The sequence below is a fragment of the Epinephelus moara genome, chromosome 23, assembly GCF_006386435.1.
Source record: "Epinephelus moara isolate mb chromosome 23, YSFRI_EMoa_1.0, whole genome shotgun sequence".
NCBI classification, from domain to species: Eukaryota; Metazoa; Chordata; class Actinopteri; order Perciformes; family Serranidae; genus Epinephelus; species Epinephelus moara.
Window position 1 is genome coordinate 14108095 of NC_065528.1, and position 15450 is coordinate 14123544.

A 15450-nucleotide genomic window follows, 5' to 3' on the forward strand; every position below is an offset into this window, starting at 1 on the left:
GCATAATCAATTAATCGAGAAAATAATCTGCAGATTAATCTATAATGAAAATATCTGATAGTTGCAGCCCCACTCAACAATATAAAGTATGTAACTACCACTTTAGGAGATATTGTGAAGCACAATTCATGTTTTGTTAGTAATTTATCTATTTGTGTTTGATGATGCTTGATGATTCATTTGGCCTTTTTTAAAAAACCGTTCCTGCTTTATCTTACAGTTATGGAGCTGCTATGTATATGATTTCTTCTACATTGTTTAATAAAGTTGTTTTGAATAAGGCCCACACAGACTTCATCAGCTTGTTTTTTTTAACAGATATCTGATGGACAGTATACACCCTTTCCCTGTAAGAACTCTGTAAGTTATGTGACCATAATTTGGAGCCATAGAACAAATCATGAACTAGCAATCACTAAAATCCATTTAATTTAACCCTGCTTCATTCCGTTTGAGTATAATTTGAATGTACATCTGATATTATTAACAGAAATGATCAGAAGGCATAATGAAGGTGTATGCCAGTAAAGAGTTGCATTAAATGAACTTGGCTGCATTACTATGCCGCCATCTTGTGGTCAAATGGTGTTACTGCATTTCAGGAGTGACTGTAGTGATGTTCCCTTTTCACCAGCAGATGGCTTCACTACCTCACTTGCTGTGTCTTAAGTCCACACTACACTCTGGTTGTATGTTATATACAACTTATCAAAAGTGTATTGTCTATTTTGTAGTTAGAATTAAGAGGAAAGACACAAGATAATCTTGATTTAAGAGGCCTAGTTGTTGATGTTTCTGTTTGTAGCTAAACACACTTAATACTGAAAACCTCTTCAGAGTTCATTTGTACTAATTGTGGATCTGAATTATGATGTGTTTTAGTATTGAGCCTGACACTTTAAATCTACATATCACAGAGTGAGGAGGTGTCATGATCTTTGGCTCGCTGAGACAGGTTTATTTTTATGTCCACTCCGCCTCTACAAGGCTTCTGCGAATTGCTAAGAGCACATGTACCACCTACTTGGGCTATAAATAACTTGACATACACTACTCAATGTTAGAAAGTATAGATGTGACAAAACCCAGTAGCTAATGTAAGCACTTCAACATTTATTTACAGGCAATGAAATGTCTGTTCTATGGTGAACAAATACACAAGGCCCATTTTTCGAGGTTGCACTGTAGTTTTATTTACAAGAAAATACATCTTCATCTTTCAACGTAAAGGGACCTCAGCACATGATTTCTGAACAGATGACCTGTACGCTGATGCACCTCTCTTGGTTCTAAGGTTAAAGAATACAGATTCCTACACATGCACAATGAGATCCCGATAAAGGAAATCTGGGCTACTGTTCCAGGAATTAAAAATATAAAACTGTTATAAGTTTGAGAGTTTTGATTGCAAACTGTTGAGGTTACTACAAAGTGTAGTAAACCCTGGCTTTGAGAACTACTGTTTAACTACTGTACTCATGATCATCCACCTATCGACCCCATGTCGTGTTTTACACCAACATTTTCTCTGTTCACTCACCACATGCACAGTAAGTCTCAGTTTAAAACCACTATGTGGCTCCAATAAAATAACATGCACTATCAACACAACTATAAAATTATCATTTATCAAACGAAAAGGAAACCTGTATGACCTGACCACGTGTATTCATTGTCTTCGTAACCTTTAGAGATGCTTTATCGTACATAACGGATACATTCAATCTCTTACTTACAAAAGGGAAAGTGTGAAACTTTCAGTATCAAAGTTTTGTGAGTAAGGATGTCATTAAAGTATATTGCGGGGTCATACAGTATAGCAGGCCACTACAGGCCTAACTTCACTGGTGAGTAAGGTATCTTTACTAGGTTCCTAAAAGGGAGAGGAAATGATGAGGTGCCATGTTCAAAGATAACTTCACAGGGTTTCATGCAGTCACAGCAGCGGTACATTATTTAATAGTTACTGGAGATAGAATATTATTGTACCTGCAGTAACTTTTTTTGGTCACTTGGGGGCAGCGGAAACAACCTTAACACTTACAAGCTCAACTAAAGGAGAAGGGTCTGCTGCAGAACTCCAGGCTCAGGCCCACCTCTTCAGTTGGACGTGAACATTATGTCTGCCGGAGTCCAGGCCCTCAGGAATGCAGGTCAGCCTTGCTTCCAATTTCTCCAAGTGGCCACTCATTGTATTGCGACAGAGAACTCCCCTGCAGCTGAAAAAACATTTTCTCCATAGACCACCACCAGGACAACTCGAACTGCAAACATGGTCATTATGGCTCTTTCTTTTATGCACTTTTGATCCATGGAGGTTTTATGTTTGTTAAAGTTTCCTTGAGCTGAGAAAAAAGTTTTTAAAAATCTGTGACATCGTCGCAATCACAAAGTCTACGAGCCGAGCAGAAACTTGAGGTTGAGGCTAGCGGGAGTCAGATAGATTTTATTTCGCAAATAAAGACTACAATTCTTTTGCTCCAAGAAATCTGACATATTTTGTTCTAACTGAGAGGCCCCTATCAGTGATTTACCACCATGTGTCCTAGCACCAGAGGCGGGCCTGACCCTGGAGCTCGGGATGCTGTTGAACCAGAGACCATCTTGCAATGAAATCCCACCAGCCATGACTAAAGCAAATGTGGGTGGTGATCTAAACTACACAACTGTAAAATTTCATGACAGTATCTTGCACGGTTGTGGCGCTATCCCATGGACATTATCTGTCCATTATCAGACAGACAGGCAGAAAAACACCTGGCAAAGCCCTCCAAATCACCTCTGGGGTAGGTGTCTCTGAGACCACATTTTGCCACGATGACACACATGGACTCACAAGGTGGAACCAAAACCAGCACTTACTGTAAACACATCCTATCAGCTGATATTGTTAACTTGTGCAAACCCACTTACACGGCAGAAACCAGACATAGCAAAACGAAACTATTACTTTAAGTCATGTGAGTCAAATATTTACTCTTTAAGTGCTGTTTGCTAACCACCAAGTCCTGAGGCAAATACATGATTATGTAGCTGCTAGCTAATGTTCCACTTGCCCTGCGTTCACGAGCGTGTTGCTAATTTTGTCGGTTTGCCGTGCCTGGCAGGTAGCCTACCGAGCGTGTTGAAAACCGCTGCCTGCTACGACTGAAATCAACCTTACGAGAAAGTTGCAGGGCATTAAACCAAAAAAAAAAGACTTGACTTGTTGCTACGACTGCAGGGACTCAATTCACATACATGTATGTGATCCATTGCTAACACAAGTTTATTGATTATCGCCATTTTAAAGTTATCAATAAACAAGAACGCATAAATTTGAGGTCTTTTCATGTGTAGCAGGTCCTAACCACAAGATTAAGATCTTGGCTTCCAATGATCATGAAAACAAGATTTTTTTTAAGGATTTAAAGTTCAAGGATATAAACTGTTTCTGTTTTTTTCCATAAACAAGCAGTCCTACCAACAGTGCAGTCAATGGACAATTTGCTACACTGCAAGCACCCAAAAATACGCACAGGACTCTGAAGAGCGGCTGTTATCAGTGGTCGAATTCAGCCTCCTCAGGCTCAATTTTGTGGTGTGATTAAAGGACAAATCGTCCTGCTCTTAGCTTTATAAACACCGAAAAGAATAAGTAAACACTGAAAAGAATATGCAGCACAAAAAGCACCCTGTTACACAACTCAGGTCTGAAGGCAATAAAGATCGATACCGAAGCATGAAGCATCAAACAAAATGGCACCTCATCATCTATCACCCCGTCCTCTCAAGATGAAATAGTATTACTTGACTGTTTAACTACTGAAGCTATGGTCATGCCTACGAATGTCAGGCACTGTTTGCTCTTGAGCTGACCTCATGCTCCAGTGTCACTTGGCAGACTCCATGTCATTCAGCGGCTCGTCTGGCCTCCTGTCAACAGAGTCTGAGTGACGCCACACAAAAGATAACTTATTTCAGGTCAGAAACTCCGGCTGCTGAAAGGGCTTGCCGTACCGTTTTCAAACCCCACAGCGATGCCTGTGATGCTCTCTTGCATACCAAATGAAAGCTTCTTTGTTTTTTTCGTATAATATTACAAGACCATGAGAGAGCATTCCAGTTATTATCCCTTTAGATATTAAAGGGATTCACTGACATTTTCATGTTTAATTAGTTATGTTTCTTCTCCAGTCACATTTGGGAGGGAGCATTTTTTTACATTTGTCCTTCTGTAACCGAGCAGCCATCATCCTAGGCAGAGCAGGGCTGCATCCAAATGGTCTTAAGTCCTTTTGTAACTGTACACTAAAAGCCAAAAGGGGAGGTTGCAAAGATCTGAAGTCTCATTGGAGCAAAGATGTTGCACTTTTAGACGTCGTGGATGCAGCCACAGCTCAGCCTAACAAAAGGCCTGAGGGAGTTGATAATATTCTCTTTGCAGACAACAAGCCGATGTGTACGTAAAATATAGCAGTGCACTTGTTTGTATTCTGCTGATGATGCGACTGATTGTCTGTTCTTTGTAACACAGACATGTTGGACCAAACAGAGGTATAATAACAGAATAGTGGTGCTCTAACCAGTGATATCATGAGAACATCGTACCAGTCACACAAGCTTCAAAGAGACATGGATGGAGTCCTGTGTGCGGTACAGTCAGTGTGAGAGTAACATCCAGACATCCAGTGATTCTCCTGTTTGTGGTGGCATCTGGACCACTCATTCAAATACATTCAGATTTCACCATATTCATGTTTCTGAAGGGCTTACACATATTTAGTGGTTCTGTCACTTACTAAGGGGCTTTAAACGAGGGGAATGTCTGTTTCACACAGCACAAAAAAACCACAAACGGTTTCTGGGTGCTGTTTTTTGGGCTTTTCAAATGCAGTTATAATCTGTACTACTGGTGAAAGCAAACCAAAATACTCAAAACAACTCAATGAATGAAACTTTGCTGCAAAGCTTCATAGGGCTGAGGGGTACTGAAGCCCTTTACCGCCAATGTGATGATGAAACAAAAAGATCCTGTAAGTCATTATTTGAAGTTTTCTCAAAATAATGAGAAACTTTACTAATTTGATTAATCCTGACATATGGTGAGTCAAAATATTGACAGAGTTGCTCATTATTTTGAGACACCAAGTCATAATTTTTAGACAATTGGGTCATTGTTTTGAGAAAATGTCTCATCATTTTGAGTTACTAACTCACTATTTTGACATACTGAGTTATTTTCAGAAAGTTTCTCATCATTTTAAGAAAGTTTCTCATTACTTTGAGAAGCCAAGTCTTTATTTTGAGATATTGGCTCATTATTTTGAGAAAGTTTCTCATATTTTGAGATACTAACTCATTATTTTAAGAACATTTCTCATTGTTTTGAGAAATTAACTCATTATTTTGACATATTAGCTGATTATTTTGATAGTTTCTCATATTTTGTGATACTAACTCACTATTTTGACATATTAACCCAATATTTTGAGAAAGTTTCTAATTATTTTGAGAAAATAAGTCATTATTTCGAGAAACTATTATTTTGACATATTAGCTCATTATTTTGAGAAATCTTCTCATATTTTGAGATATTAACTCATTATTTTAAGATATAAAGTCATTATTTTGACATGTTAACTCATAATGTTGAGAAACTAAGTCAGAATTTTGAGATACTAACTCATTTTGACATATCAGCTTGACATTTTGATAACGTTTCTCATTTCTCATGAGAAAGTTTCTAATTATTTTGAGATATTAAGTCCTTTTGTCGACATAGAAGCTCATTATTTTAAGAAAGTTTCTCATTATTTTGAGAAAATAAGTCATTAAATGACTCATAGGATCTTTCTTTTTTTGCATCACATTGGCTGCAATGGGCCTCCATACAGGGGACTGCAGCACTGAGAGATAATACCTCTGTGTGTTTATCACTCCAAGTGACCCCCTTTATGTATAGTTATAATTTCTATTGCTTGGTGAGCTTAAGGCCCAATTAAATGTATGAATCCTCAAACATATAGCTCTGCGTACCTATGGGGAAATCTGAAAGACCATGAATGAATGGCACAAACACCCCTGATCCCCTCTCCTGTATTCTGTACAATCTGGGAGGCAGAACAGCATCATTTACTTTTCCTTGGACTCTTAAAGCCGGATGCAGTGAGCAACAACACAGGTCTGAACCACAGAAGGAACACACTGTAAAAGCAGCCACGACCACAGCTTAGAACCACCATGTGAGAACACAGCGTTTAGGACCTTTTCATAAATGATGTAACAGACCAATAACTTCACAGTATCACAACTTCAGGTAAGTTGTTGGTAACAAAGCTAAAGAAGCTAAATCAGGGAAAACAATCAATCAAATTTTGTTCCTGTCGAGTTTTGTTCCAGCTAGTCAGTGTCCTCGAGCCAAAAGTGAAATCCCAACCAGCTCCAGTGATCTATAAACCAGCTTGACCTCTGACCTTTCTACTACTGTTTATCAGCCCTATTATGTCATACACACAATTAGGTATAATCCAATAAGGCCTCATATTTTGAAACATAATAATATGTGGAGTGTCATCTAAAATCAGATTTAAATGAAGTGTATTTAAAGTGGAAACAGACAAGTTTTTTGCTTTAACTCATTATCAGGAAGTAAATGTCTATCATTTTGATTGAGCACAATGTAATGGCGATAGAATAATGACATCATCAGTGGTCAGACTGGTTTCCTATAAGCCTCACTTTCGATATGCAATTTCGTCTGCCATTGGGTACAATCTCCCAGGAGAATGAAGACCCAATTTTCGGCACAAAAGAAGTGCGTCAACCAAATATAAGTTCCTTACATAGGGTGGCCATAGGTCTTTAAAAAGTCTTAAAATATCCTAAATACACATTTGTTAATAAACTGTCTAAAATTCAGATTGGACAGTTCGTTTTTTAGTAATGTCACTCTCAGAATTTTTGATGTAGGCGCTACAAGGAACATCATTTTAATAGGAGGGAAACACTTATTGATGGTGATTTAAAGTGATATTAAAAAGGTCTGTCTGTACGTGTTGAAGTTACTATCAAGACATAGTGGCCAAACCATGTAATTACAACTTCCGGGTTCTACACCTGATGCCATGGGGTCCAAAATTACTTTTCCCATAGAGTGACATTTTCCCATAGACTGACGTCTGTAACACAGTGGAATTTTTTTTTGAGGTACATCAGCTTCCTGCTATGAAGACTTAAATAGCCCTTTATTTGGATGATAATGTCCTAAAAGTACTAAAACTACTTACAGCCAAATTCAGAGGTGATTAAGTGAGGGGCCCCGATGGCTCGACGGGCCACACGATGCAGGAGATACAGGTATTTTCATGTATGTTTTTATGTATGTACTCTTTATAAATCCATTGTTACTATCCCAGTAGCCAAAACCTGGACATGGGTTAGCATTTTTGCACTTCCTGTTCCCTTGTCTCGAACTCAGTGGCTTTTTTTAAATGGGTTTTTGTTAGATGCCCAAAATAAGGTCTGTGGTTAACACAAGCTTAAGAGACTTCAGTGTTTTGTTCCACGACATAAAATACATCAGTAAATACCCCACTTCAGAATTTTAAACGTTTTACGTGTCTTAAAAAAGACGTCTACTCACAAGTGGCTAAATGAGACGACAAAATGTCATCACGCAAAACACGGATTTGCGGCCTCGGTGTGGTCATGCAACTGTGGTGTAGTTTGTTTATAGCCTAACATTAGCTTTTTACCTCTGGTCACTGCATTTACGCTTCAAAAATCACAAAAGTGGTGTTCATTGGTTGAGATTATCCTGCTAAACAAAATGTGTAAGCAACAAAAACTTCTGTTTGCCACAGAGCTTATTTTCGGCAATAATCCAAAATCCAATTGAAAAATCCCATTAGCTTTTTGTTGAAGGAATGAGAGCAATGCTAACTTCCAGGCTGTCCTACAACAACAACAAAAAACATCATTCCTTAAGCACTCTATGGTGGATGGTGGAACAGCCGAAGTAACTGCGGAAACACTCTGAATGTGACAGCAGCACGAACAACACTACCACTTGCAAACACTGGGGGGCGAAAAACCTGTCTGTTTCCACTTTAATTAAATAAGCATAATGTAACGAGCTCATTTTCCAGGACCATCACGTAATAATGTTCACTTACACAGGCTCAAAGGGAGCCACAGAGCACTGCTGACACAGCAGAGTCCCAGCAGACATCTGACGCACTGCAAACACACCAGTGTGTTTTGTGTCAACACAGGGGAGAGCTTCAACATGTGGACAGTGTGTACGTGTACCTGACAGTTTTATGGCGTGAATTTCCGCCTGCTCATCCACGTACCGCCTACATGTGTGTGACTATTTACAGACCAGACTACCAGGGTCAGCTTGCTCTTAGCTGCTCTTCCTTTGAACAGGGCCTCTTAAGCTCATTGTGTTTGTTCAATAAACCAGAAACCTATAGTTTTGGAGTCAGACCTGCGTCACTAATCGCTCTAATAATAGACCCCAGATGGGTTCTTCTTCTTCGCTAGCCACGTGTGAGTCTGCATCTGAGCCTATATCAGTGGTTCAAGGATGTGAAATGACCTAAAAATGACTAAGACGAGGTATGAGGAAAGGGATTGTACCGCGGCTAGATACACAAAATTAAACAAAGGCATATTGTGACATCTTGAAAAATATTCTCTTTTGACCTCTCCAAACTAAGAGGTCACATTCAGTTCAGTAAAAACTAAAATCTACCGCTAAATCAGACAAATGTGGATCCTGCACGACCCAGTGCACTGGGTGTGGAATACTGCTTTGGACATTATCAAGTGGCTCTACATTAGTTTTCCAGCTAAAACGCAGCTATCACTGTATTTCACTGTGAGCTAGCACGACAAACAGAAACAGCCCTCTAAAAGCAGAGTAAAGTGCTATAAAACAAACAAATAAATTACCCTGGTTAATTTGGATTTCTCTGTTTTGCCACGTTGATCTGTGGCAACTTAGTTGATCCTGAAAATGATGTATGCTAAAACCAAACATGTAAAGTCTACAGCTGAGTATGCAGTCGATGTGCGTAAGAAGAGGGAATAATACTTGTAAATCCACTTCAGTCTCCTCCCCTCCTCTTCTCGGGTTGGAGTAGGGCAAAGGAGAGATTAAAAGAGGAGGGAGAGGAGGAAGGAGAGCTGAGAGACTGGCTGGCATTAAGAGCTCTCTCGCTTTAACCAAAGAGGCTCGCAGCAAAGCAAAAAAATCTAAGCCTGAAAAAAAGAAACTAACAATCCCCAGACAGATCTCTTTTTCTTTCACTGCCTGTTTGTCTCCCACACTCTCTTCTCCTCCTCCCCCAGCTACCTCTCCTCCTTCTCCCCTTTGACTCTTTTCCCCTCCGGGCCTCCTCCCCTCCCTGTCTCACTCCTCGGCTGTTTTGAGGACAGAGTCGTCTCCCAGGATCTTGCAGAGCTCGTTGAGGCGATGCTGCATCTCGGGAATGCCGGCCAGCTGGGCCTCCAGCCGCTGTTTCTCCTCGGTGAGGGAGAGGCGCGTCGCTGTGTCCAGCTGCTCAAAGCGCCAGCCTCCCTCCCCGTCGAACTGGAGCAGGTGGGTGTGGTACTTCCTGGAGGCAGAGAGGAAGGGTTTAAAGTCGGTTTAAAGTCAGAGAGGGACCAACGTGTGTCTTTTAGCAGTTTCACATTTCTTAATCCAGGTTGTACATAGAATTTACAACTTCATGACGAGTTGAAACTATGGATGGACAATATGGCCTACAAGTTATATTGCTATATGTTTAGGTTTTATTGGGATACATGCTTTATATCATGCTTTTTTTTTGAAAGTCTCCTCTAAACTAATGTAGACTACTAAATACTAACCTAATAAATAAGGTACTGTTTTAATTAAGTTAAATAAAACAACTTTACAATAAGGTTAAATAAAGTATTGTTATAATAAAGTTATATAAAATAATTTTCATATAGTACTAATATTTTTATATAGTACTGATGTAATAAAGTTATATACAGTACCGCTACAATAAAGTTAAATACAGTACTGTGATAATAAAGTTAAAAAAGTACTGTTACAACAAAGTTAAACACAGTACTGTTACAATAAAGTTAAATAAAGTACTGTTATAATAAAGTTAAATAAAGTACTGTTACAATAAAGTTAAATACAGTACTGTGATAATAAAGTTAAAAAAGTACTGTTACAACAAAGTTAAACACAGTACTGTTACAATAAAGTTAAATAAAGTACTGTTACAATAAAGGTAAAAAAAAGTACTGTTACAATAAAATTAAATACAGTACTGTTACAATAAAGTTAAAAAAAAGTACTGTTACAATAAAGTTAAAAAAAGTACTGTTACAATAAAATTCAATACAGTACTGTTACAATAAAGTTAAAAAAAGTACTGTTACAATAAAGTTAAAAAAAGTACTGTTACAATAAAGTTAAATACAGTAATGTTACAATAAAGTTAAAAAAGTACTGTTACAATAAAGTTAAATAAAGTACTGTTACAACAAAGTTAAACACAGTAATGTTAATATAAAGTTAAAAAAGTACTGTTACAATAAAGTTAAATACAGTACTGTTACAACAAAGTTAAACACAGTAATGTTACAATAAAGTTAAAAAAGTACTGTTACAATAAAGTCAAAAAAAGTACTGTTACAATAAAGTTAAAAAAGTACTGTTACAATAAAGTTAAAAAAAGTACTGTTACAATAAAGAAAAGTACTGTTACAATAAAGTTAAACACAGTACTGTTACAACAAAGTTAAACACAGTACTGTTAGAATGAAATAAATAAAAGTGGAACCACTGGTGTTTTTATTATGAAGCACGTGGCTTGTTTGGCCGAAGTGTTGATTATTTGGTGAGAACTTGAAGCTTCTGGTCAACAGTTAGATGTTAGTGGAAAATTAAACCGTTAAACGTGAGGATTTACTCACTGTAAGCAGGAAACAAACTAACAGCTCTCCAGTTCATATATTAACAATATTTACAGGTCACACTGGTGCTCCATGGTCACAAAATGTGACTAAACAGTAGCAGTCTGGAGCCCTGTCAGATACAAAAACAGACACCTCGCCTACTCACACAATCCTCCAGGAGAGTGAGGTGGATGGGCGGGGGAGTGTGTTTGATGTATCATGTTTGTGAGTCTATTTGAAAACTGAATCTTAAGAGCCGAAATGCCAAAGCGAGACTTATACTGGTAACTTAAAAAACATAGATGTGAAAATTAATACTCAGTGTTGCCAATGTAGTCATTTTAGACATCCTGTGTGGAACAAGACACGGTACATCAAGTATAATTGCTACATCGCCCAGCCCTAGTTCATACACAAATAAACCATAATTCACAAAAACCTGAGTTACTTTCATGCACACTTCTGGAGACATTTTAATTCAATTTCTCTTTTACTGAATACACGAGAAACTGTTGTATGGGGTGTGACTCACCACAGGGAGGGTCTGTGTGTGATGGAGAGCAGAGAGATGCCGGCATCCTTCGCAGCCTGGAATATCTTTCCCTCCACGTCGATGCTCACAGCGCTCGTACACTCATCCAACAGTGCGTATTTAGGCCTGATACACACAGGGGGAACTGTTATAATAATAACTACTATCCATCCAGTGAGTAACAGCTGACACTGCTAAAATACTGGCAACATGCTCACAATGACAATGCTAACATGCTACAATGTTTACCATGCTCACCACCTCAGTTTAGAGTGTTAGCGTGCCAACATTAGCTCATAATTACTAAACACACTGTGCCGCTAGCATGGCTAAAAATAGCTTATTGTTTGTGTCAGAGGCAAAGTTTGCCCTCCAGGTGTGTCACATGTATATAACTGTCCTGATGACTAATGACAGACAACAGTGACGCTGCTCCTTCTTACTTGTGGTAGAACATGCGAGCCATGCCCATCCTCTGCTTCTCGCCTCCTGACAGCACGTCCTTCCAGTCCAGCTCAGCATCCCAGCCTGGGCGCAAATGAAGACATATGTGAATATGATGTTTACTTAAAGGTTTCAGTAGTCTAGCTTCACTGTGAAACACTCACACATCTTCCTGTGACATTTTCAAAGACCTCACAGTAAATTCTCTGCAGTTATCTCGTATGTGTGCCAACATCCATGACTGACGATCCGTGACTGCATATGGTCATTTGCATAGCGCGATCGAGACCTTTCGCAACACTTTCACAGTGCGGCCATTCATACATTAAACCCTCTCGCAGCTCTCAGCTTTGTACAGTAATTGGTTCACAACAATAGGCTAGTTTGTTTGGTGATGAGAGGAGAGCGACTGCCAATTAGCCACAGACTCAGGTTTGGGCAATTCCAGTAATACCCCAGTGTATGAGATCAAGCTTCTGGCTGGCACACACATACATAGCTGAGTCTGTTGGATATGAAAACACCAGGAAAACCTGCATGGCAGGTACAATGTGCAAATTTTGCAAACGTTTAAATGATTTGAAAGTCAAAATTTAGAATGGTTCGTACTGAAAGAAAAAGAACCCCCACTGTCAGGACTAAACTGTCAAGTTGACTCAGATTTGTTGCAGTGGCTAGTTGCTATTTCATCTTGTTTGTTTGGTATGTCGTACGGTTATTTGTTCTGCTTGTCTGATGCTTGTTTTGTCTAGATGACGGTTATTAATTTTATCTAGGGGATGGTTATTTTTACTTTTACTTTTACTCTGATGGTTCATTTGTCCAGTTTTGTCCAGTTATATAATCAATTCTGTCCAGTTTAAAGTTGTTTTATCTACTCTGTTTGATGGTTAGTTTGTCTAGTTTGGGTAGATTTAAGAAATAGGAGAGGGAATCAGGCCTGGAGATATCTGAATCATAATTGGGAGATTCAGGCTCAGACTACCAACTCAAGATCCTGGCGCCAGTTCTGCTAAAAGAACATAATATTTTGTGACTCTGAAATTGAAATTTATACAGCAGGGTGATCAGGGATGGAATAAGTGCTGGAGGCAGCGTGGTAAACCAATGGCAGGCCACTTTCATACATTTGGGACTGCCCATAAATCCTTTTAATCCGAGTAGAAGATGATTGCTCTTTTGGCAAATTATACCTGGGCAAAATCCCGCACAATCTCAGGCCCAAAATGTAATACTTTCGGTTTTGAGCAAGAACGCCATCACACAGAAGAAGCTGCCTGCAAACCTGCCATCAAAGGACAACTGGATCACATTTGTCAGCAAAATACATTGTATGGGGAAATTGCCCTTTACCTAAAGGGATAGTCTGGATTTTTTGAAAGTTGTATGAGGTATTTATCCATAGCCAGTGTGTTACATACAGTACATGTCAGTCCACATGCTCCAGTTTGGAGCAACAGGCAGGAGCTCGACACGGAAGCTAAGAAATCTTCTGCTGCTGACAGGGTCAGTACCAGACGTATTTTAACCATCTAAGAAAATTCATTATCAGTTCAAGTGTCTTGGCGTCACACAGCGATATCTGACGGAGAAATGAAGCTGTTATGTTGTTCTTGTCAAAGCCAGACTCCACTGAGGAAAACAGTGATTTAACATCGCTGAACACAGAAGCTGCTGGTCTACTACTGCCTCGAATAGGTATTTTGTTTGTGTAACTGTGTGACTTTGGTGTTTAAAAGGGTTAATTTAGATTCACCAAAGTCACACAAAAACAAACAAACTACCTGATCGAGGCAGTGGTAGACCAGCAGCTCCTGTGTTCAGCGAGTTAAAATTGCTGTTTTTGTTAATGGAGTCTGGTTTGAGGATAGCACAGATGGGAAATCGAAGCTGTCGGAATGAGCTGTCTGATGGAACGGTAAAGCGGTTGAACAATAAACAAAATACTGGAAAAATGGACTTTATACTCTCAGAGTATGTTTGGGTAGCTGGAAAACTCTTCAAAAGTCTTCAATCTCCTATTTTTACTTGAAACACTCCACATCTCCGTAAGTGACCTTTATCACTGTCCTACCTCCCTCTCTGGTGACAATGTGGTTGAGGTTGACTATGTCCAAGATGGCCTCCAGGTCCTTGTCACTGAGGCCTCTGGCAGCCATGTCCTCCCCCGAGTCTGGGTAGATCACCTGATCCCGCAGTGAACCCATGGACATGTATGGCCTGGAGAAACACACACACACACACACACATACACACACCTTATCCACTGAGTGTTTCTTTGTTGCCCTGTCATTTATGAAGTGCTGCAGACACTGAAGAACAGACATAGGTGACAAAGTGGGTGTATGTGCACAAAGGGCACATGTTTAAGAGCAAGAACTAAAAGAGAAAGACACCCATTACACTTCTGTTGTGTCTATTGAAGATAAGAGTGTTGGATTCTCTTACAACTGCCAGGTGGCCCGTCTCATCCTATGTATAAAATATTCACCGCTCTGCAGGAGGGAGTCAGCTGAGTCTGCAGCTCTGAGTATCCCTGGGTAAGATTACATTTGATGGTTTGTCTCAGACGGGTTCAGTTCAGTTTAACAGCTACAGTCCTTCTGCTGCCTTTCTGGAGAATGAATCGGCCATCTTAGCTTTTAAGAATAGAGAGCACTGACACCACAATCTTCCTCATGAGTTGTCAATAGTATGCTGTCAGTAGTAGAGTATGTCTATAAGACGTCAGCATAGTGGAAATGTCTTTCAGCATTTTCCAAAGCTCAAGGTAGCATAGTCACATAGCTTATTAAGTTCAGGCAAAGCCTTGTCCACACGTACATGGGTATATTTGAAAAACTGTGTTTTACGTCACTAAAAATTGACCATTTATTGGCTTTTAATCTCTAAGTGTGCACCGTTATCTCCTTTGTGAGGCGTCACAAATGACGAAATGTTTCGAGCAATGGATGTGACCAAAATAGTGTTGGCTCTAACCATGCTAACAGGGCTTTTTACATGTGTACACATACATGTGCAGTTACTCTTCCACTATACTGAGGGACAAAGGCATCACAATGTTCTATGGAGGTCGCTGCTCCAGGTAGCCTTCAGGTAATGGCTTTTTTTCAGACTTCTGATTGGCCAACATCTTCCTCTTCTTCTTCGGGTATCACCACCTGTTGGTTTGGCATGCTCTAACAGCGCTGTAGTTGTGTTTTTACATTTTCATGTGGACTGAGATTCTTTTAAAACAACGTTTGTGTGGACGGGAACTTTCTTTTAAGAAAAAAAAATACCTTGTTGATGAGCCCTAAGACTCAAAGATGTTTGTAAGGCAAATAAAAGCAGAGAATCCTCACACTTGAAAAGCACAAAGACGCAAATGTTTGTCTTTTTTCATGAGAAGTGACTTAGAGGATTAACTGATCATCAAAATGGGAGGCAACTAATTTTCTGTCACCTGAAATATCTGGTACATTTTATTCCTGTGGTGACACTTTGGATAATTCTATCTACCTTTAATCATTCAATAGAGAGTTTTTCACAGATCACAATCGATC

General features: G+C 39.3%; 1 protein-coding gene across 1 annotated transcript in view; it reads right to left on the reverse strand.

Annotated features, from left to right (window-relative positions):
- Positions 1–1167: 1167 nt before the first annotated feature.
- LOC126384660 (ATP-binding cassette sub-family D member 2-like) overlaps positions 1168–15450 on the reverse strand; it is a 33330-nt gene continuing 19047 nt past the window's right edge. Inside the window, exons 7-10 of the mRNA XM_050035829.1 lie at positions 13980–14125; positions 11905–11989; positions 11462–11587; positions 1168–9605 (exon numbers count right to left, since the gene is read on the reverse strand). Coding sequence (XP_049891786.1) covers positions 9401–9605; positions 11462–11587; positions 11905–11989; positions 13980–14125 — 562 coding nt within the window. The 3' untranslated portion in view covers positions 1168–9400. The remainder of the gene's footprint in view (positions 9606–11461; positions 11588–11904; positions 11990–13979; positions 14126–15450) is intronic.